Below are 23,302 nucleotides of genomic sequence, written 5' to 3'. Positions count from 1 at the left end.
ATTCTAGTCTGCTTTTTGTGGCTGGGATGAGATACTGACTAAATGAATATTGGGGGAAAGAGTTTACCTCATCTTACAAGCTACAGTTGATGGTTGAAATGATGGGAGCCCATTGCATTATGGGATGAAATGAGGGGGGTCAGGGCAGGAACTGAAGCCGAGACCATGGAGGAACGCTGCTTACCAGCTTGTGAGGCCTGCTTTCTCATACAACGGAGAACCACCTGCCAGAGGTGGCAGCACTCTCAGGGGGCTGCCTCCCCCGCACTCCCAGTCATCACTAATCAGGAAAATGACCCACAGACATGTCCACAGGCCCGTCGGATGGAGGCAATTCCTCAGTTGAGGGTCCCTCTTTCCAGGTGACTCTACTTTGTGTCGAGTTGACAAGAACTAACCAGCGGGGTGCTAGAAGGGATATCCTGAGGTACCGAAGGATGAAAAGCAAAGGCGTGGCTACAGCAAGGAAGAGGCCGCTCTTTGGGCTGGTGCTCTAAAAAACACCCTTTCTCGGATGAAGGTGGTGGGAGCCTGCAACCTTTCTCGGAAGAATGTGGTGGGAGCCTGCAACCTCAGCTCTCAGGAAACTGAGTACAGCAAGTTCAAGGCCAGTCTGGACCACATAGCAAGGCCTTGTCTCTAATAAGCAGATAACAACAACAAAATGTAAATCAAAGTTATTGGGGGTGGGGATGAAGTTCAGCAGTAGGCAGCCTGTTCAGCACGCTGAGGCCCGGAGCTCCATCCCCAGTACTTCAAGTGAAAAAGAAATTGCTGCATGAGAACCAGGATTCAGAGTTCTCTCAGACCATGAAGAAGCCTTGGGTCAAGTAACCTGTACTACACACCCCCAGCACAAGTCCATCCACCACACCGTTACACAGGAGAAGAGAGCCGGGGTCTTGCTAATGGCTATCATACCAGCACTTGGGAGGCTGAGGCAGGGGGACCGGCAAGAGTTTAAGGCCAGTCTGGGCTACACAGTGGGTTTCATCCCGTGCTACACCATGAGGTAATTAATGGTACTGTATTCTGTGACTCGGCGAGCTGTATGTTTCATGTAGCTTGTGCGCCTGTTGTCACCCATATCTCGAGTGACTCAGGGCTGTTTTGTTATTAGTTAAGTCAATACATGTTCAACTGTATTCACTAAAAGCACAAGACTTACAGTTTTTGAAAAACAGATTGTGTGGTTCTCCCCGAGGAGCCTGGACCCATACTTGGGTAGGTCTCACTTTCCCTGAATCTTCTTAGAGAAGCATATATCCACACTCTCAAGTGTGTCTTTCTTCTGGATGCCTCCTCTTAATCCTTGTACTGAAAGCTATCTTAAAGTATCTGTATTAAATCTCAACTCTGCTTCAAAAAAAAAACAAAAACAAAAACCATGTAATGCCTAGACACCTTCTGAAAATAAAATGAGTTAAATAGAAGCTAGCTAACTCTACAAAATGAATTTCCACATAGCTGGAATAAGTTTAAACTATCTCTCAAGATGGGTGGACTGGTAAGTGATGTAATCCAGCTCTGGGGAAAGGAGGGAGGAGGGTCAGGACTTCCAGGTCATCTTTGGCTACAGAGTGAGTTCAAAGCCAGTTCTGGCTAAAAAACCAAAACAAATAAACAAAAAGAAACAATAATTAAATATCTTCCTCAAACGTAGATTTCATCACAAGCTGTATTAATCTGGAAAGGTAACAAAAGGCTGAAATAAATATATTTCCTAGATCTAGCTAAAGTGATAACGGTAAGAAAGATCATTCTTCCTAGGATAATACCAAGTAATACAATAACAATACTTCTCATCTCCAAGGAAACTACAAATCCTAAACTGGCAGCGAAGCCCAGGGCTTTGCCTTTCCTTCCTTCCTCTACTTCTACTCCTGCTTTCTGTCCTCAACCTACTACATCACCTTCGGTAAGACCACCACCTTCAACTACTTACTGTTTCCTACACGACATCGGATCTATTCACGTCAGATTTCAAAACTCCACTGAGCCCTCTCCTCCTCACTACCTCCTGCACAATGGATATTGTACATCTCTACAGTCACCAGCTATGATGGCACACAAACCATCCCAGCACTCTAGTGGCTGACTCGGGAATATTTCAAGTCAGAGGCCAACCTGGATTCACAGGGAGACCCTGCCTCAACAACAACAACAACAGCAAACGATACCTCCAAACTGGACACATACAAGGCTACTTGGGCTGGAGACAGCCCGACCGTTAAGGGTGCACACTGCTCTTGCAGAAAGCTTGAGTTCTGTCCCAATACCCATGATGGCTGCCTGGAACTCTAGCTCCAGGGTCTTCGACAATCTACTCTGGACTCTGAAGGCACCTTCACTCCCAGTTGCACAGGCCCACCCACTCATGCATATATATATATATATATACACAACTAGAAGTAAAAAAAAAAAAAAAAAAAACAACCAAATCTTAAAAAGATAATAAATGCCTTCCTTTATGACCAATACTGAGGTAGAACAGAACAGTCAACAACATCTCAACAGAAGAGGGAGAGAGGGGCTCCTTTCCATTTGGTGTAAAGAGATGAATGACGTCTGTGACCAAACCCAACGGCGGTGAGTGCTCTGCAGAGCACTCAACGGAAGGTGTGGTTAGGTACGCTGCTGCATATACCATGTCACTTACTCCTTACAACACTGACGGTTGTTTGCCATCCTACCCAAATGCCAAACAAGGGCACTATATATCCCCTTCAAAGTTTGGATGACTACTTCCCAAGTTCCACCTATGTCCTACTTTAAATTGTTGCCTAAACGAAGACCAGGCTTGTCTATAGACTATGAATAAACAGCCTTGCCCACTTTAAGAATGCTTTCATGCCAGGTACTCTCCTTAATTTGACAATCCATTGGAATGTTTCGTGAGCTCTGGTGAGGCCCAAGGGTCAAAGCAGGCTCTTGGGTAAGAATGCAAATATACTGTCTTTAGATAATTCCTATGGAAGAGCAGAAGATATGAGGAGAAGCCAATTCTTCAAGTGGAACGTCCTTATTGGGAAGGAAGCCAATTAACACGAGCCACATCTGACATTAATGTCCTTGCTAAAGTTAGGGGGGCAACAGAACGCTGGGTGTGGTGGCATATAGTGTTAGTCTCAGCAGAGGCAGGCAAAGCTCTGTGAACTGGAGGCCAGCCTGCTCTACCGAGTGAGTTCCAGGCCAGCAAAGCTACACAGTGAGATCCTGTCTCAAAAAAAGAAAAAAGAAGCCGGTTGGTGGTGGCGCACGCCTGTAATCCCAGCACTTGGGAGGCAGAGGCAGTCTGATCTCTGAGTTCGAGGCCAGCCTGGTCTACAAAGTGAGTTCCAGGACAGCCAGGACTGTTTCACAGAGAAACCCTGTCTCAAAAAAGAAAAAAAAGGAAAGAGCAGCAGACACAGATCTGAATGGACAAGGGGGTGTGATTTCCCACCACCATGTGTTCTGACACACAGTGAGCGTGAATCACACTAGTGATGTTTTCCATCATTTAGACCTATTTCCCCAAATGCTCCTGAACAATATATGCCTCCTCTACAAAACAGCATTCAACAAAAAAAAAAAAAAAAAAAAAAATGATTACCTGGCAGTAAGCATAGTTCCCGAGAGCCTTATGAGCTTCATCAACCACAAGACACTTTATCTGGGCAGCAGGACAAACTCCTCTAGTCAGGTCATTCACCATGACCTGAGGTGTAAGAAAGAGGACCCTCTTGCGGCACCAGATCTCCTTCCTGTTGACAGCTTGAGTTGAACCTGTGAATCAAAGTGACAGTGGAGCAGGGTGTGGTGGCAGTCCTCCGTAATCCCATCACTCCAAAGGCAGAGGTGGAGGGACAACTGTAAACTCAAGGCTAGCCTGTTCTACACAGAGTTCCAGGTCAGGCAGGGCTATACAGCAAGAGCCTGTCTCACAACAAAACAGAATAGACACACACTAAGACAGTGAACATTCAGAAACTTCAGACCATCATCGGTAGACTATAAATAAATGGTCTGCCCTGGTTTCTGAATACATCCATGCTCTGGTACTCTACTTAAGGGGAGAACAACTGGAGAATCCGTTGTATCGTTGCATTTTGGAGCTCTGATGCAAACCACGGGTTGAAGCAGGCTCTTACCTAACACTGCAATTACAATGTCTCTAGATAATTCCTACAGAAGAACATAAGCTCTCAGGAGAAGCAAATTCTTCAAAGGGTAAATCCTTCTTAGATAGGATGCCAAGAAATACGTTCAGCACACCCACACAATTGTTTCAAGACACTGGCAATTTACAAGTTATCTCTGAAAGTAACCAAAGCAAGTCAATGCATCAGACTTGGCTTTGCTACCGACAGACGGTGCTCCTATGGCAAAGAATGTAAGATGAACACAGTCGCATTGGGGAGTTTTTCCGCCTGGATAGTCATTACCACAAGAGCCAGGCTGTCCCCGGGAGCCGAGGTGTTCTCAGATACCTGTCATTTCAGCCATGTGAGACTGCGGGATACCCATGACGTGGAAGCAGGCCTCCATCTGCTGTGTCACCAGGGGTTTCGTGGGTGCCATGAAGACTACCTTGCCGGAAGGGAACCAGCGGTAGAAATTATACATGACCACGGCAGCAATAAAGGTCTTGCCCAGCCCGGTGGGCAGGCACACCAGGGTGTTGCAGAACAGCGCGGTCCGGGAGATGTGCAGCTGGTAGTCGCGCACCGGGCAGTTGGTGGGGTAAATCCACAGGGCGCCCGCAGCCGTGCAGAAGCCGCCGTCCTCGGGATCCAGCTGCCGCTCGGCCTCGTACGCCGCCACCAGCAGCACCTCGTCGTCGTCCTCTTCCCGCAGCGCCTCCGCCACCGCGGGCGAGCGCGCCTGGCTGCAGCCCGGAGCTCCGCCGGCGCCTCGCACGAGGCTCGGGCCCCACGTCTGGAAGAGCGTTCTCTGCCGTCCGCTCATGGTGCCCACCCGCGACGGGGCTCCGCTGAGACCCCCGCCCGCCTGGCAGCGCAACCGCCGCGGTTCGGACGCCCATCAGTCTCCGGCCGGCGACACGGTGGAACCCGGGGGCGGGACTGGCCGCAGCCCGCCGGGTTGAAAAAGCCGCCGCCTCGTTTGCAGGGGGAATATGATTGGCTGCCGTTCCGGAAACCTGCTGGAACGCATGCGTATTGTGCGCGGCGGGGGGGGTGTCTTTGCAAGTTGTTGTTTTTTTGTTTTAGTTTTTGTTTTTGTTTTTTTTTTTTAACCCCTCCTTCCCGGCGAGCGCTTAAATGCAATCTACCACCAGGCGTGGTGGCACTTGCCCAAAGTGGATGGAGGCTGGAGGATCAGGAGCTCAAGGTCATCCTTGGCTTTAGCGTTTCCAAGCTAAAAGTACTTAAGTAAATAGGATCTAGTTATTACTTTGCTTCCAATGACGAGGTGTCACCGCTAACTTAGTACCATTTATAATGTTATAGAATACATAACTTTGAGGTCTCAGAGAAAGTACATACTCATTAATTTGTGACCTTAACATTATTGACTATTTAAACCTGAAGATGAGAATAAAAGCAAAAGTGAGACAGAGTTAAATAATTCATATTCTCCATTTATGCTGAGAAAAGTGCAGTCTTCTGTGTCAGAAATGGCAACCTATTATTTTAATATTTTTCCTGTCTAATGAAAGTGAATATGCTCTGGCCCTGTATTTATTGGAAAACTCAAACAAGTAAGATTTTTTGTCTTGGGATTTCATTTTCTTTTTCTTCCGTATGCTTTTGCTTCACACAGAATCTTGCTCTGAGGCCCATTCTGGCCCGGAACTCATCATGTAGACCAAAATGGCCTTGAACTGGCCAATGTCTTGCCTCAGCTTGCAAGGGTCTATATGGGCTCTCAAGTATTACAGGCATGTGCTGTGTATCTGCACTATTACATAATAATTACAGGCTTAGCGCAGTAAGCGTCCCTGCGCAGTTGTTAGCCATAGCTTTCTACTTCAGACTTGGGTTACCAAGTACAAATCCGGTGCAAACCCGTTCCATCCGTTACTGAAGCCAAGTACAAACACATCCTATAGCCCTTGCTGTACGCCACCCTTCATCACGGTGTTCTATTCAAGTTTCAAAATTTGTACACAAACATCTGTCGCTTGATTTGGGGGCGGTCTGCATTTAGTTTTGTGTAAATAAACTTTTGATGGGCAAGGTCTAAGCCAATTCGGATGAGATTAGGGTAGAACTAGATAAAATGAGACGGAAACCCGAATGCAGTTCTTTAAACGGTTTACTATCTGTACCTCTAAAGACATGGTAGGCTATAAAAATTAAAAAACAAGTGTGGGTAATGACTGCCCAAAGAATGCCTCACAAAGCGTCAAAGTAAAGAGGTTTGACATCACTGCATTCAGTTGGCAAAGCTATCTGCACAGATTTTTTTCATTCTACTCAACAGAGTCCTCACAGCCCAGCCTTGACATCACTCGAGCCCACGTCCCATTCCCTGTGAGATCACAGCAGCCTCGCCTCTGAGCGCCTGCAGGCCCGGGGGGGCCAGGAATGGACAGAAACTTGCAGGCTCAAGAAAGGCTGAGGCCCCGCCCCCTCGAGCCTGGCGCATGCTCTGGCCCCGCCCCCCGAGGCGGGGCCACGCAGGACTGGCGGGCTGACTCAGAAAGGCAGAGAGGCCCCACCCCTAGAGCGTGGCGCAAACCCAGGCCACGCCCCGGAGGCGGGGCGCCGCCGGACTGAGGCGGGCTGGCTCAGTGCAGCGGCGGCAGCGGGGGAAGATGGCGGCGGCTGTTCCCCAGCGTGCATGGACCGTGGAGCAGCTGCGCAGCGAGCAGCTGCCCAAGAAGGACATTATCAAGTTTCTGCAGGATCACGGTTCAGATTCGGTACCAGAGGCACCTGGGAGGCCGGGCCGGGGCGATCCAGGGCCGCTTCACCCCCCCGGAGATGCCTTACATCCCGGATTCCTCGGTGCCCCCCGCCCTCGCCTTCTGTGGCCGGTGCTGGCCAGGCCCGAGCGGCCCGCGTGAGCTCCCACCCTCCCGCCCCTTGGGCCGCCCCTGCTTCCGCGGGGATCGGCCTTGTTTCTTAGGGCTGGCGAGCGAGCTGCAGTCGTAGGTTTCAATCTCAGTCGGGCTCGGTGAGGCCGAGGACCTGAGATCTTGGGGTCTGAGGCGGGGGCCGAGGAACCGCGCATTGCAGGCTTCCCGGGCGCGGAGTGCTGGCCACTGGGAAATGGGAGGGAGGGGTGTAAAGATGTGGGACGTCGTGTGTGCATCTTACTGGTTTTACCAATTTACTAAATAATCTGTGATTTTCAAAAGTCATAATATTACGGTTTAACATTTTTTGTTAGAAAATCCCTTTACCTTTAGTACTTAGGGGAATTAAATGTGAAATTTTTGTACTGTGGCCTCTCCTATGGTTATAAACACGCAGATTTGAAAAATTGTAGTTTTCTAATGCAGTTTTCAGCCTGGTCTCCATCTTAGTCACCCATTTTTTTAGTCACAGGTTGTTTTTATCGGACACCTGACTTTTTGTCCTTCAGAAATGATAATTCCGGCGACCACTACCCCCCCTTTTAATGTCTTTTTGGGGCAACTTCTGACATAGCCCAGGCTGGCCACAAACTCCTGACCCCCTTTCCTTCACCTCCCGAAGACTAGGGATAACAGTCATGCGCCACTATGTCGTCGTGTTCCTTATCTCTTTAAATTGCTGAATGATGGTACACGTTGTTGAAATCAGAAGGTGCAGCCTGAAATTTGATTTTCTTACAGTTTTTCAAATTCTAAAATGCTAAGTAATCGAGCGTTCTGTGATTCCAGAGTGTGAAAATGCTTTTGGTGATAGCCATTTAAATCCATATTTTGCAGTGATCATTCACATACTCAGGCCTGTGTTTTTCCAGGATCTTGACGGGGAGATTCAAGAACTCTTACACTTCCAATTCCTCCCGTGTACATAATTATTCTGGCATCAGGACATAGTTAAGCCAGTATTTATATAACATATGTAGTAAGAGTAAGAACTGTGCTCCATATTTAAATATACAAGCGTGAAAAGGAAAAGACACCATGCAGATAGGCCCTTATGCCATTTTAATGGGATGATTTTTTCTTGAGCCATTCTGCTTTTCAACGGAAGTAGAGTTAGACATTTAATACCTCAAAACGGTACTACTTTAAGCTGTCTTTAAACAGCTTATCCCAATGTAGACTTTATTGTTTGTTTTTTTTTTCTTCTTCTTCGTTTATACTCCTAGGTTAAAATGACCTGATTTGGACAATTTCAAGAGATTTGGAACATCATAATATTTTGTAAAAAATAATGCCTGGTCCCCAGTGATCATTCTCTTACCTTAATTAGTTGATGGTCATTATTTCTGTTAATCGTAAAACATTAGATAGTTGTATTTTAGATATTTTCCTGGGCTCTTTCAAAGAAATCACAGGAGTGCTGAAGTAACTGATTACTTCTATATAACCAACTTTTATATTGCTTCACCAGTCTTTTATCATTGAAAATTTCTTTTTAATGCAGTTTTCAGCCTTTTCTCCATCTTAGCCACCCATCTGTAGCACAGGTGTGGTAGCACACCTTTAATCCCAGAGGGATAAGTAGGTAGATCTCTGGATTCCAGGTCAGCCTGAACTAGAGTGTAAATTCTAGGCTGACCAGGGTTACATATTGAGACCCCATCTCAAAAGGGGGGGGGGGGGACAGCAAAGAGGGGAAAATGCAATAGTGATGAAGGTAGTTAACAAAAGAAAAACTCTTAGGCGCTAAAACAACTTTAAGAAAACTTGGAGAGCAGCAGCTTCCAAATACAGTGAAGGAAGTAGACGACAGTAAAGGACTGGAGAAATGGCTCAGTGGGTAAAGGGTTTGCCACACAAGTATGGTGCTGTGAGTTAGGATGCCCAGAGTGTCTGAAGCTGCAGGAGGTGGTGGTACTTACAATCACAGGGCTGCATGGGAAGTCGAGACTAGAGAATCCTTGGGAGCTCTTAGGCCCCCTAGACAGTAAGAGAGACCCTGTCTCAAACAAGGTGGAAAGTGAGGACTTGAGCACACCATGCATGCTTTTTGTGTGTCCAAACTGACAAACACAAGAATTTTTTATTCAATTTTTAACACAAGATTTCTAACTCTCACCTGATGTTAAGATAAACATACTATGAATTGATTTTATTTTTATTATTATCATTATTATTATTGCTTTTTTGTTGTTTCTTGAGATAGTCTTACTGTATAGTAGCATAAGATGGTCTAGAACTCTCCATTCTGGCTTAGCCTCACACGTGCATTGTTATTTTACATTCATTTCTTGGCTTAATGTGTGTGGGCTTGAGTGCCATGACACTAGAAGTCAGAGGACAACGTGTAGACTTCTAAAGGCATGCCAAGTAGCATTTTACCAGGGCAGCTGCTTATAGTATGCTTAATGTCTAAATAATCTTTTCTGTGTGTTCTGTAATGGGAGAAAGGTTAAAATGAATCTCTGTCTCCCATACATACTATAGTTCTAATTCTTTAATTCCTGGTATTTCAAAATATGCCTTTTCAGAATGGGATATAAAATGGCAGTGTTTATTTCTTCATTGTTACTATTGAAACATAGTAGCTAGCACCAAAAGATTGTTTCTAAGTTTCTTGGTTTTGAGACCGGGTCTTATTATTTGTACAGACTAGTCTTGAATTCCTGAGCTCAAGGGATCCTCCTGCCTCACTACAGTTCCATCACACCAGGCTCCATTTCTTTCTTTGTTTTCTTCTGAGACAGGGTCTCATGTATCTCAGCCTAGTCTTGAATTCACTGTGTACCTGGCCATGGCCTTGATTACTTCTCAATGCTGGGATTTTAGGTGTGTGTCTCCAAACCCAGTTTATGTGGTGTGTGGAATGGATCCCAGGGTTTTGTGCGTACAAGGCAAGCACTCTACCTGCTGAGCTACATCCTCAACTCCAGGCTCCATTTTCTAATTTTAGATCCTTCCTACTTGAGGGAAATTGTTTTAACTAATGAGCTTTTTTTCTTTGTAGTTTCTTGCAGAACATAAACTATTGGGAAACATTAAAAATGTAGCTAAGACTGCTAATAAGGATCATTTGGTTACAGCCTATAACCATCTTTTTGAAACTAAGGTAAGTTATAAGAATTATTAGAATATATTAGAAGAACTTCAGTTAGAAATTTTATTTCCACATAAAAATTTTAAATGCACTTTTTTTGAAGAATAAGTTGGGGTTTTTCCACTTGCAGTTTTTCTTAAGTGTGATCATAATTGGACTTTCTGTCATATCAAGCAAAGCTAGTTTAAAACATGGTTGAGTACTGGGGGTTATTCTTAAAGGAACCAGATTTAACAAAAAAACAAAACAAAACTTCTAGTGGTATAAATCAATATACAAATTCTTAGGTCATAAATCTGGTAAGCCAGTTGACATTCTCTACACTGTTACAACATGTTATGTGGAAACAGTGAGTTCTATGTCATGGAAGAACTTAGACTAGTTTATATGATAAAAACAGATTTAAAGAAATTCTTTAATGTTTGTTTACTACAAAGTGATTATCATCTACAAAAAAGGACTTTTTATTGAAGGAGCTTTGAGTAGTATGCGTCTGACTTCCTTGTCTGTTTTGTTTTTAGAGACAGGGTTTCTCTGTGTAGTTTTGGTGCCTGTCCTGGATCTCACTCTGGAGACCAGGCTGGCCTCGAACTCACAGAGATCCGCCTGGCTCTGTCTCTCAAGTACTGGGATTAAAGGTGTGTGCCACTGCTGCCTGGCCTGACTTTCTTGTCTGAAGGTCATGGTGCTTGTTTAGAATTTATATCATGAAATGGTTTGAAGTCATAATTTATTGACTTTATATATTTAAATCAGTAATATCTTTGTTTTTAGATGATCCCCGTGGGTGATTTGCTTTTGTTTGAGTTATTGATACATAAATGTGTCTTCATTGTGCAGGTGCTCATTTATTGGAAGGGTTAAATCTAGATACTCTTCCTAGTTGCTGGCCTGTCCTCAGTACTCATGTTAGAATATTTTTTTACAGCGTTTCAAGGGTACTGAAACTGTAAGTAAAGTGTCTGAGCAAGTGAAAAATGTGAAGCTTAATGACGATAAACCCAAAGAAACCAAGTCTGAAGAGACTCTTGATGAGGTTTGTATCTGATAGTTTTTACTTTTTTCTTCTTTTAGTACTAGGGGCTGAACCTAGGACCTCATGCATGTGTGATGTGCTCTACCACTAAATTAATTCCAAGTACTTGTTTTAATTTTGAGAAGGGCTTCACTAAGTTGTGCAGGCTGGCCTCCATCACCGACTAGCAGGGATCGCCTCCCCCCACCTCAGCTAACATTTGCTTTATATCTCTAAATAAACTAGGTGTGGTTGAGTACAGCTCCTTTTTCAGAGGGAAGCTGTGATTTGGAGTGCACTCACTCCCTATCCTTGGTATAGAAATAAACCCAAGAGCTGGTAGCTTCTGGCCAGAGCTCCCAGGCTTTCTGAACTATTTTAAGAACCTGATTCTGTAGCCAAGTTGGGTTGAATTAAAGAAACTTCCTTTTAAGTTATTTTTAGCTTTTTCTAATGAACATGATGTGCCGGGCTTTGGAAACAGTTCATGCCTCATTTTCCCAACCCAGGTTTTACATTCTTACATAAACTTTGAAGAATCTGATAAATCATTTGGGGGTTTGTTTATTTTTTTGGATATAGGGCTTTGCTTTTAGTCTAGGTTGGCTTCAAACTCTTTTTTTTTTCCCCTGCCTCACCCACCTAAGTACAGGAATTGTAGGCCCAGCTTTAAGCTCATTCATTGCAAGCAGTCAGTATCAATGATAATAATCTACATTTAGTTTTATAGCTTGGGTATGTGTTCACAGACTGAAAGTTAAGGTATAGTGAAGTCAGATAGTTATGTGATTAAAGCCAGTTAATTTTGCATAATCTTTTTCAGAAAGCACAAATTGTTTGTGGGTATGTACACACAGAAGAATTTCGAGTTTTATTATAACTATGTCTGATGACTGTTTTATCTATTGAATAAATATTAAGTGGCTACAAAAGTAAATAAATCTATGATTACTATAGGGTTTCAAAAGCATAGCTTATCCTCATGAAAATTAGACATGTTATAAGATAAGCTCATATACTGTTAAAGAGTTAAGAAAGGGGGTGGTGGTGATGGTGCATACCTTTAATCCTAACCCTCAGGAGGCAGAGGAAGGCAGGTCTCTGACTTCGAGGCCAGCCTGGTATATGTATTTGAGTACCAAACCAGTGAGGGCTATGTAGTACGATCCTGTCTCCAAGAAAATATAGAGCAAGCAAGATCCAGGACAGGCACCAAAACTACATGGAGAAACCCTGTCTTGAAAAACCAAAAAAAAAAGTAAAGAAAAAGAATTGTAGTAAAATACAGTTTCTTAGCTAGAAACAATGCATTAAAAAAATTTTTTTCTAGACAGGTTTTCTCTGTATAGCTTTGGAGCCTGTCTTAGAAGTCACTTTGTAGACCAGGCTGGCCTTGAACTCACAGAGATCCCCCTGCCTCTGTATCCCAGAGTGATGGGATTAAAGGTGTGCACCACCACCGCCCAGCCAATGCAGAAAATTTTAAAGGGTAATTTTTGTAAGGACCTGTAGGTTTGACTATGATTCATTGGAAGTCCTGTGAATACTTAACCTCTCCTTTTACTTTTCCTGTGTCCTTAGAACTAAGGACCTCATTTATTTTATTAAATTGGGAACACTGAAGTCAATTACACACACTCTCTCTTCCTGGATCCTCTCAGTGATACTGTGCTCATCCCTGTTGTTATATTCTATGCTTGTACTTTGGAACTACAGAGGAAAAATGGTGAAGAAACAAGCAGAAATTGTTCACTAGGCCTGGTCTGAATTCATGTTAGTTTGGTTAATTTGAGGCAAAAGTCACAAGACAGTATTCTAAAAATCAGAATGCAATTCATTGCTCTCATGGGTACTCATGTAGCAGACAGATACATTCTCTTAAGAAAATGATGGGCTGGTGCAGTGGCTCAGTTGGTAAAAATATTTGCATTACAGGAGAAAGGACTCTTGAGTCCCTAAAACCCATATTAAGCCAGCCAGATAGAGTAGTAGATTGCCTGTAATTCTAGCACTCCAAGGAGAAGGCAAGCACGGACAGAATCCCCAGAGTTTGTTGCAACACAGGCAACCCTCAAACGCATGATGATCCTTCTTCCTTGTCTCCCAAGTGCTGGGATTTGGATAGGCTACCGTGCCCAAATTAGACTTTTTTGCTTACTTGGTTTTTTGTGTTTGTTGGCGATTAAGGGGAGCTCTGGGGCTCAATTTATTATTTCTTTGTTGATGGGTGTTATTTGGGGCTGTAGAATGTGTAGTAGATATCTGTGCTGTTAGTTCTGTCGACACAACAAAACCAGTCACATGACAAAAGGGAACCACTATCGAAGATGTGCTGCCATCGGATTGGCCTGTGGGCATGTCTGTGGGGGCATTCTCTTGATTGATGTGGGCAAGTGGCCTAAGGTTATATAAGAACACAAGCTGAAGGATGGGCGGTGGTGGCGCACACCTTTAATCCCAGCACTCAGGAGACAGAGCCAGGCAGATCTCTGTGAGTTTGAGGCCAGCCAGGGCTACACAAAGAAACCCTGTCTCGAAAAACAAATAAACAAACAAAAGAACACAATCTGAGCAAGCCAGTAACCTTTCCTCTGTCAGTGCCTTCCCTGACTTCCCTCAGTTATGAACTGTGATTGAGATATGAAGGCCAAAATAAACCCTTTTCCCCAAGTATAGTTGGTTGTTTTTACTCTTTTGGGTCTTTATTCTTTTGGTCTTAGGTGTATTGGGGGCCTGCCACCCAACTCCCAGATAAATCACATGGAGGCTTATTCTTATTTATGAATGCCTGGACTTAGCTTGGCTTATTTCTAGCCAGCTTTTCTTAAATTCTCTCGTCTACCTTTTACCTCTGGGCTTTTACCTTTCTCTATTTCTGTGTACCTTTCTTTACGTCTTACTCCTTGTCTTGCTGTGTAGCTGGGTGACTGGCCCCTAGAGTCCTCCTTCTTATCCTGCTCCTGGAGCTTTCCTCCCAGATTTCTCCTATTTATTTGCTCTACCTACCAGCCCTGCCTATCCTTTGTCCTGCCTTGTTATTGGCTCTTCAACTCTTTATTAGGCCAATCAGGTGTTTTAGACAGGTAAAGTAACAAGTTTGACAGAGTTAAACAAATGCAACATAAAAGAATGCAGCACATCTCTGCATCATTAAACTAAAGTATCTCCAGACAAAACTGAGTTCCTGAGGAAGCAAAATTCCTTGTATAAGGTATACTATTGTTATGAACCGCAATATAGTGCTAGTGAAATGGCTGGGTTAGTACAGGTGTGTAATGGGAAGCCTGGCATCCAGATTTTGTCCCCCAGACTTAGTGGAAGGAGATGAGTCTTGGAGAGATGACTCAGAGGTTAAAAACATTTTCTGCTTTCTCAGAGGACATGAGTTCAGTTCCCAGCACCCATGTGGGCATTTTCATAGCTACCTGTTACTCCAACTCCAGGGACCAGACTCTACTGGCCTTCACAATCACCCACAAATATATGGCATGCACTCACATTCACACAGATAAAAGTAAATCTTTAAAAAAACGTGAGTGGGGGCTAAGAGAATCAACTGACCCACATGTATATATACACACTAAAAAAATTTAAATAAAAAATTGAAACATAGTGTCAGGTGTTCATTCAGGAAGCATTGCAGAGAGGAATACTTGGCAGGTGTCCTGAGTTTGAAAATGGAAAAGATTCCACAGAGATTGTCTCTTCTATGGTGTAGGCCTTTGGGCATTAGAGTAGTAATTTTTGTTTGTTTGTTTTGTTTTTTTCTGGTAATGTTTTTATTTTTTTCTTTCTTTCTTTCTTTTTTAATGCTGAATGCCGTTTATTGAAGGAGGGAGGAGGTTTTAAATACAGGCTTACAGCACAATGGGAGAACCCCAGAGGGCAGAAGTTTGCTACTGATGTTTTACAATCTTGCATCTAAACTGTTAACACCCATTATGCAGGATACACAGACAAGGAACTTCAGCAGGTCACCTTACCCGTCATGGAGATGCCTGCCAAGGCCACACAGGTGCTCTGTCTTAGGTTGATGAGCACCCCCAGGCATTACCCATCTCTGAATACTCTTTATCATACAGGCTCAGTCGTGTATGAGCTGCAGAGTTAACTGCTGCCAAAGATCTCAAAGTGGCGCTGGGCTTGCAATCTGTGTGTTCAACACAGAAAAGACTAACGTACTGATAGCCAGTAGGCTAAAGGCAACTGAGTCATTCCCTTCCTTAACAAGCCTTACTGCAAATTGGAGTCCTTGTAAGATGGTATCCTAAAAACAAATGGAACTTGAGTTTATAAATTTATAATTTTCAAAGCCAATCGAAATGTATATAACTATTGAATTAAATTTATCATGCCCAATAGAATGAAAGATTAACTGTTGTAGCTACTTTTGCTGCCAGGGCCTCCACTGTGCTAGCTGTAGTAGGCAATTATGAAACGGTAATCCCAGAAACAGTAGCATAGAGTAGTAATTTTTAACATCACTCAAGAACTACCTATGTCAAAGATGCACTAAGCAGACTTTTAAATTGGCACAGACAGTTTTGTTCAGACTGAAGCCCCATTTACATGTGTGGGTGACTGGGCCTTTTAAGGAAGAGTAACAGTGAGGGAGAGGGAATGGTAAAGACTTTAATGGGGGCAGGAAGTGAGATGTTCTTGAGACCCAAGGGGAATAGGAAACCTCTGTGTTTCCAGTTAGGCTCTTAAACACAGACAGACAAGAGCCTTAAGCTTTAGGATGGTTGGAACAGACAGGAAATTCTTCTGGAAGTGTTGTTGGTTGTTTTTGCTATTTGGGGGGGAGGGGGGCTCCACCCAGCTCCCAAATAAATCACACACACACGGAGGCTTTTTATTACTTATGAATGCCTGGCCTTAGCTTGGCATGTTTCTTGCCAGCTTTCCTTAACTTAAATTATCCGGTCTACCTTTTGCCTCTGGGCTTTTCCTGTTCTCTTCTGTAAATCTTACTTTTACTTCATGGCTTGCTAGGTGGCTGGCCCCTGGAGTCCTCCTCCTTCTCTGGCTACTGATTTCTTTCCTCTCTGATTTCTCCTTCTATATATTCTCTCTGCCTGCCAGCCCCGCCTATCCTTTCTCCTGCCTTGCTTTTGGCTGTTCAGTTCTTAATTAGACCATCAGGTGTTTTAGACAGGCACAGTAACACAGCTTCACAGAGTTAAACAAATGCAACATAACAAAAGTAACACACCTTAAGATAATATTCTATAACAGGAAGTGTTGAATTTCTCAGAAGGGTAACCCTAGAGCAGTGGCTCTCAGCCTTCCTAATGTTGTGACCCTTTCATACTGTTCCTCATGTTGTGGTAACCCACAAACATAAAATTTCCTTGCTACTTCATAACTAATTTTGGTAGTTATGAATCATAATGTAAATATCTGATATGTAGCATATCTGGTATATGACCCCAAAGGGTTATAAACCACTGGCCTAGAATAAGGCCCTTGAGCTATTGGAAACTATTACTGCTCCTCCAGTCTTCACAGGTCAAGATTCAGACCTAGCCCAGAAAAGGATAAAGCCCTGGCTAGTTTGGTCAATAAAATCTTTATCAAAGGGAGAGACTATTAGCAGAAAGACTAAACAAGTTTAATTCAAGTTCTGAAAAGTTCAGGAATCTAAAGTTAAGGGAGTCAGACAGTTGAATACATGACTTGACCAATTGCAACTAGGTAAGGAAGAAAGAATAACAACACTATTTCTCTCATTTCCAAACTCAGGAACCAAATAGATTTTTAAATCCTTGATAACTAGCCTTGCTTAAAAAAAAAATTTTTATATTTATTTATTTATTTATTTCTGGTTTTTCGAGACAGGGTTTCTCTGTGTAGCTTTGCGCCTTTTCCTGGAACTCACTTGGTAGTCTAGGCTGGCCTCGAACTCACAGAGATCCGCCTGGCTCTGCCTCCTGAGTGCTGGGATTAAAGGTGTGCGCCACCACCACCCAGCTTTTTTTATATTTATAAACCAAAAATTAATTTGGATAATGCAGATCCATTTCTGAATACAGGAACCATTTATTTGCATGAGTATTTTTTCCCTCCAAAATTTGTTGTTGTTGACAGGATCTCAGCTTGCAAATCTGACTGGCCTGGAACTTGATACGATACGTAGACTAGGCTGGCCTTGAATTCACAGATCTGCCTTCCCCTGCCTCTTTGAGTGCTGGGATTAAAGTTGCACGCCACCATTCCTGGACCATCTAAGATTCTTGAGGGGTCATAGTCAGGCTGTGGATGGAGGCAACGTCACTGTATTCATTTTCACTGCATACGATCAAAAAAAAAAAAAAAATCTAGTAATTGGCATGGGGTAGGGAATGTCATAGTACCTTAGGAATTTAGTATTATTTTTCTAACTTTGAGAATTTATGGTATTGAATAATTAACAAAGTCATGCCATGAGAATTTTAGTTTCCAAAGATACTGTAAGTTATTTGACATTAAATTATGGCCTCCTATGTGAATAATATTCTCATCATTGGGTTGTTTTCTTAACTCATTTTGGCTACAAGTAGTTTGTTACTCTGACCTAACTTTAGTAACCATTATTTATAAGTATTCTGTCATCTTTTTAAAAGGACATAAATATGTATTTTATTTTTAGGGTCCACCGAAATATACAAAATCTGTTCTAAAAAAGGGAGATAAAACCAACTTTCCTAAAAAGGGAGATGTTGTTCACTGCTGGTATACAGGGACACTCCCAGATGGAACTGTTTTTGACACTAATATTCAAACAAGTAAGTCTTATCGTTTGTGCACTAGACAGATAAGCAAAAGGTCATTCTTTTTTCTTTGCTATTACTTTTCCCTGATGTCTTTTGTACCAAGATTTCCTTGGTGGTGGTCTACCATTCATGGGTTGTTGGCTGGCTAATCTTGATCATTTGGGAAGCAAAGGATGTGGAACTTGAGGAAAGCTTTATGTCTGTTTTTAAACTCTTGAGACTTATTAAAGAGGTTTAGCATGGCTGTTAGTTGTGGCACTCCAAGAACACAGTGGAAGTGGCATCTGCTCCTGCTCCTGATGTCAAGTGCTGTCTGTCCTAAGAAAGTGGGGACCACATGAAGAAAAGTACTTGTGTGGCCATGATTGAGGGAGATCAGTGCTCAGCTTGCTTTGCTAATAATCTATTCTGCATTTTACTACTAAGTACCACAGGAGTGAGGAACTTCTTCCTATTTAAAAAAAGCATTCATACCCTTTATGCATCTAATCACCTCTTCAGGTTCCCTTAAACTTGCAACACTGTGACATTGGGGACCAAGCCTCAGCATCAGGTTAGAAAGAAAAGCAATATTCTAACCTAGCCATGTCCCAGAATGCTTTACAATTTTAATGTAAAAACAGATTAAAAATAATCCCAGCACTCTGGAGACAAAAGGCAGGAAATTCACTGTAAGTTCAGGGTCTAAGTAGTAAGTGCTAGGCCAGCTACACAGTGAGATTCTGCCTCAAGGAAGTCAATATAGCTTGTTATTTAGTGGTCCAGATCCTCTGCTTTCAGATTTTGTTCATCTTAAGGCTATATGCAGTTGTAGGTAGCTATGTATGTATGTGGTACAACAATCAATCACATACTTCAAACATGTTTTAAGGTTTTTTTTTTATAACTTTGTTGGGCAGTTTTTAAATATTTTAATAATACAGTTTAGAAGGTAATTAAAACTATAGTATGTGATTAAAAGGTAAATCTGTTTTGCAGGTTCAAAGAAGAAGAAAAATGCCAAGCCTTTAAGCTTCAAGGTTGGAGTAGGCAAGGTTATCAGAGGAGTAAGTAAATAAAGATGGCAAATGAATCTCTAGGTATTCTAACAGAAGTTTGGATTGTGGGGATGGGGAGCAGTTTTGTGATGGAACACTTGACTAGTATATACAGGGTCCTAGCTAGGTTAGATTCTGAACGTGTCTTCGTTATTACTCTTTTGCTGTGAAGTGACACCATAACCCAGGCAGCTCTTATAATTGGAGGCTTGTGTACAGTTTCAGAGGCTTACTTAGTCCATTCATGTCATGGTAGGGAGCATGAAGGCATGGTGCTGGAAAAGTAGCTGAGAGCTTTACATCCAGATCTGCAGGCACCAGGCCGAGAGACAGAGACACTGGGCCTGGCATGGGCATTTGAAACCTCAAAGTCCATTCCCAGCAACACACCTCCTCCAACAAAACCACACTCTCCCCACCACTAACCTGCCCCCCCACCCCCCCAGGTTTTCTCTGTTTATCAGCCTTGGCAGTCCTGTAACTGACTTTGTAGACCAGACTAGCCTCTAACTCAGATTCACCTGCCTCTGGCTCCCAAATGCTGGGATTAAAGGTGTGCACCACCACACCTGGTAAACCCACACTTCCTAATCCTTCAAAGCAGTTATCAAATGGAGACTAAGCACTCAAGTATATGAGCCTATGGGGGCATTATCATTCAAACCACCAAAACATCAAAAAACATTTTGTAAAAATACAAGAATTAGGTTTGGAGATATAAGGAAAATAACCTAAGTCAGAAAAACTTTGTAGTATCCTTGCTGGCTGACCTGGTTACTAGTTTTCTAGGTGTCAATTTCCCCATCTATAAAGTAAGAATCCTGGGCCAGGAATGCTTGTTCACACCTTTCATCCAAGCACTCCAAGCAGATGTAGCTAGATCTGTGGAGGCTCCAGCCAGGGCTACATAGAGACGGTATCTGAACAAATAAACAATACTGACAAACTCCAGAGCTATAAGCTTTAGGGAGTATAATTTAATATAATGGGGACTCATACAGTAGTTTCTATGTGTAAGCTTACTTTGAAAGTTAATACTGTGAGAAAACAGCCTTTCACATTTAATATTTTTTTATTAGAAAAAAAAGGTTTTTTTAATTTTACATACCAATCCCAGTTCCTCCTCCCACCCCCTCTTCCCCCCAAACCCCCCCTCAGAGAGGGTAAGGCCTCCCTTGGGGAGTCAACAAAGTCTGGCAAGTCTGGCATACTAAGTTGAGGCAGGACCAAGCCCCCTCCACACACACACTCACTCTCCCTCTACACCCCCACCCCTCCAGTGTCAAGGCTGAGCAAGGTGTCCCACCCTAGGGAATGTTTCCAGCAGCCATTTCGAGATGAGTCCTGGTCCCACTGCCAGGAGCTCCCCAATTCACCCACATTCAGAGGGCCTAGTTCGGTTGGCACATATAATGAAGAAATCTAGTCTACTGAAGTACTTGTAGAAAGAGCAATTTATTTCTTCTAAAAATCTTTGAGACATCAACATGCTTTTATTTGTCCAAGCATGTGAGAAATAACAAAGTAAACCTTAAGGAGAAGTTAGCCTTAAGTAAGATTAACTATTAATACAGTGTATTGAAGAAATTAGAAGTCGAGTTGATAATTTCCTCAAATTATATTTTGTTGGAACTACCTGTTTAAATTGTTTCTCAGAAACTCAAATGGTGACATGTAAAATGTTTACTTAATGTAGCTACAAAAATATGATGACATACTGCTTTCTGTAAATCTAAGATGAGACTTAAAGACTTCTGTGTAGAACTCAAACAATGTAAAACAGCAGGTCAGAGGTTTTAGTACAAGATGTAGCTTGACTAAAATGTACAAGGTTTGATCTCCAACCTAACAAAAAAAAGGCTGACTGGAGCTTTGCTTTTAACTTGTTGAAACTTCATGTTAAGGAAATTGAAGATGGATTTAGGAATTCATCCAAGGATATTACGGGGCAATAATAGAATTTTTTAAAGGTTTTTTTACAGTTAAGTCATGGTGGCACACACTTTAACCCTAGCATTTGAGGCAAGTGGTTCTGTATGAATTCAAGACCAGCCTGGTGGACAAAGGGCACATAAGCTACAGCTACATAGAAAAACCAGGATCTGTCTCAAACAAACAAAATTATTGAGCTGGAGTTAGAGGCAGATAGGAGCTGCCTGATGTGGGTGCCGGGAACTGAACTCTGCGAAAGTGTTAAAAAACCATCTCTGCAGCACCAATAGAATTAAAAAATGTTTATTTGCGTTCTGTAATCGTGTGTATTTTGTTCTTGCTTTTAGTGGGATGAAGCGCTCCTGACTATGAGTAAAGGAGAAAAGGCTCGACTGGAGATTGAACCAGAATGGGCCTATGGAAAGAAAGGACAGCCTGACGCCAAGTATCCTTTTTCCTTTAGAATTTAAACACACACACACACACACACACACACACACACACACACACACACACACACACACACACACTAAGGACTAATTTCCAACTTTGATAGGGAATTCAAACAACTAACAAGAAAAAAAAACAAATAACCCTATTTTTAAAATGTGCACACGACTCAAACAGCCAAAGAACATAAATGGGAGGGCAAGATGGGTCAGAAGCAAGATGGTTGCCATTAATCCTGGCAACCTGAGTTCAATTCTCTGAGCTTCCATAATGGAAGGAGAATACTGGTTCCTGCAAGTTGTCCTCTCACCTTTATACACATGCTGTTGCTTGTGTGCTTGTACACATCTACAACACACACACACACACACACACACACACACACACACAAAAAAACAAAATTCTGACAGATTTAAGATCGGGGCCAGTGACTAAGGATTCAAATCTTAGAAATAGAACGTAAACAATGGTTACCACATGAAAAATGACAGAGACCACAGGACAAATAATGTTAGTAAGCATTTATTAATAATTATAGTACTTCTATGACAAACTGGTTTGTCAACATTTACAAAAAGCAGAAAGGCAATGATTGTACACCATTTAAGACTTTAATCCAATAGTTAAGTGGGAAGTAATTTTTAGGTGTTGATTCCATTCTTGTTGGCAAAATTAGTTTTGATATTGGAATTTGGGGGGATAAGGAGTGAGGTTAAGGCTGGAAGTCCTCTCTGTAGTCTTAAAAAAAGTTCATTTCAGCTTGCCTGCAGCTTCATCTCATGTGAAAGCATCAAGACTAATCTCATGTGTATGATGAAAGACTGTTACCTTTTTTTCTATTTTGTTTTTTGGAGATGGTTTCTCTGTGTAGCCCTGGCTGTCCTGGAACTCAGATCTGCATGCCTGTTTCCCAGTGCTGGCATTAAAGCTGTGCGTCACCAAGTTAGCTTTGAATTCACAGTAGGTGCCATATTCTGACTTGTACAGACTCACTCACTCAGATGTTCTGAATACTAAGTAGCAAGCAGCCTTCATAAGATAGTGGCTAATTCCCTAGCATTAGTGAGGCATTCAGGTAAGAAGAATACTGTTGAAACTCGACTTTTGTGATTGCTTTCTATTGATCACTAAGGATATGATACTTTTAGGAAACTCAAGCCAGCCTCTGAGTCAAAGACAAATCTCTTCCTCTTAAATTTATTGGGACATTCTCTCTGGGCTTCCCTGGAAGTATTTCTGTCTCCAGCACACAAATGTTGAGGCTTAGGGGTGTGCCACCACACCAATAGTCTTTCTTTTGAGCTTAAATTACTAATAGCCAGATTTCACAATTCTAGTATTATGCTATAGATTAGTGGTTGGGGGAGAGGCACTTTTCATCAGTTTTACCTTGACAATTTCCCACAGAATTCCACCAAATGCCAAACTCATTTTTGAAGTAGAATTAGTAGATATTGACTGAAACCAGTGCTTCAGATCAGAAGACATCAACAATAAAAACTTGGCCTTGAAACTTAATGTGACTAAACAAGAGCTTGTTACTATTTTAAGGGAAGAGTCAACTGGAAAATTCAAGGAGTTAAAGCTTGTTTACTTGATCTCAATTTTTGAGAAATGTAATCCCCTGGAAGTCCCTTTAAGTCTCAGATATTTTACTATAGCTGTGTAAAGTATTAAAGAGAACTGCTTTTCCTTTTACCTCATATTATAAACTGAAAGGCTCAATAAAAATGTCATGGATTGTCTTGATTTGACTTACTCTGTGTTGCTGTATTAATGTTCAGATTAGGTAAGCAGGACTTGGGAGTTCATCCAAATAAGAGTATAACTGTCAAGGTGGCTATCTTTGTCCAGGACATTTTAAAGATATTATTCCATGGTGAAAGGTCAAAGGCATAGAACTTGAAGTAGAAAATCAAAGTAAGTAAAACATGCTGGTAGGAAGATAATAAATTTAAAGAAGGCTTACTTCAAAGCAATGTTAATCTG

The 23,302-nt window shown here is 42.4% G+C and overlaps 2 protein-coding genes across 3 annotated transcripts in view; one reads left to right on the top strand and one right to left on the bottom strand.

Moving 5' to 3' along the window:
* Positions 1-5,090, bottom strand: part of Fancm (FA complementation group M) — a 55,742-nt gene extending 50,652 nt beyond the window's left edge. Inside the window, exons 1-2 of one of the 2 annotated variants that reach the window (XM_052738608.1) lie at positions 4,473-5,090; positions 3,596-3,768 (exon numbers count right to left, since the gene is read on the bottom strand). In XM_052738608.1, coding sequence (XP_052594568.1) covers positions 3,596-3,768; positions 4,473-4,950 — 651 coding nt within the window. In that variant the 5' untranslated portion in view covers positions 4,951-5,090. The other variant, XM_052738609.1, reaches the window with a different exon arrangement.
* A 1,626-nt stretch (positions 5,091-6,716) lies between these two features.
* On the top strand, positions 6,717-23,067 carry Fkbp3 (FKBP prolyl isomerase 3). The gene is made up of 7 exons (XM_052738607.1): positions 6,717-6,871; positions 10,035-10,136; positions 11,053-11,160; positions 17,771-17,906; positions 18,873-18,940; positions 21,211-21,308; positions 22,721-23,067. Exons 1-7 carry the CDS (start codon positions 6,764-6,766, stop codon positions 22,773-22,775), a joined length of 675 nt encoding a protein of 224 aa, XP_052594567.1. The 5' UTR covers positions 6,717-6,763; the 3' UTR covers positions 22,776-23,067.
* The last annotated feature ends 235 nt before the right edge of the window (positions 23,068-23,302 follow it).

Source organism: Peromyscus californicus, unplaced genomic scaffold (genome assembly GCF_007827085.1).
Source record: "Peromyscus californicus insignis strain IS unplaced genomic scaffold, ASM782708v3 Scaffold_15__1_contigs__length_86483966, whole genome shotgun sequence".
NCBI lineage: Eukaryota > Metazoa > Chordata > Mammalia > Rodentia > Cricetidae > Peromyscus > Peromyscus californicus.
The sequence above is the reverse complement of the archived record's forward strand: the minus strand, read 5'-3'. Positions and strand labels throughout refer to the sequence as shown.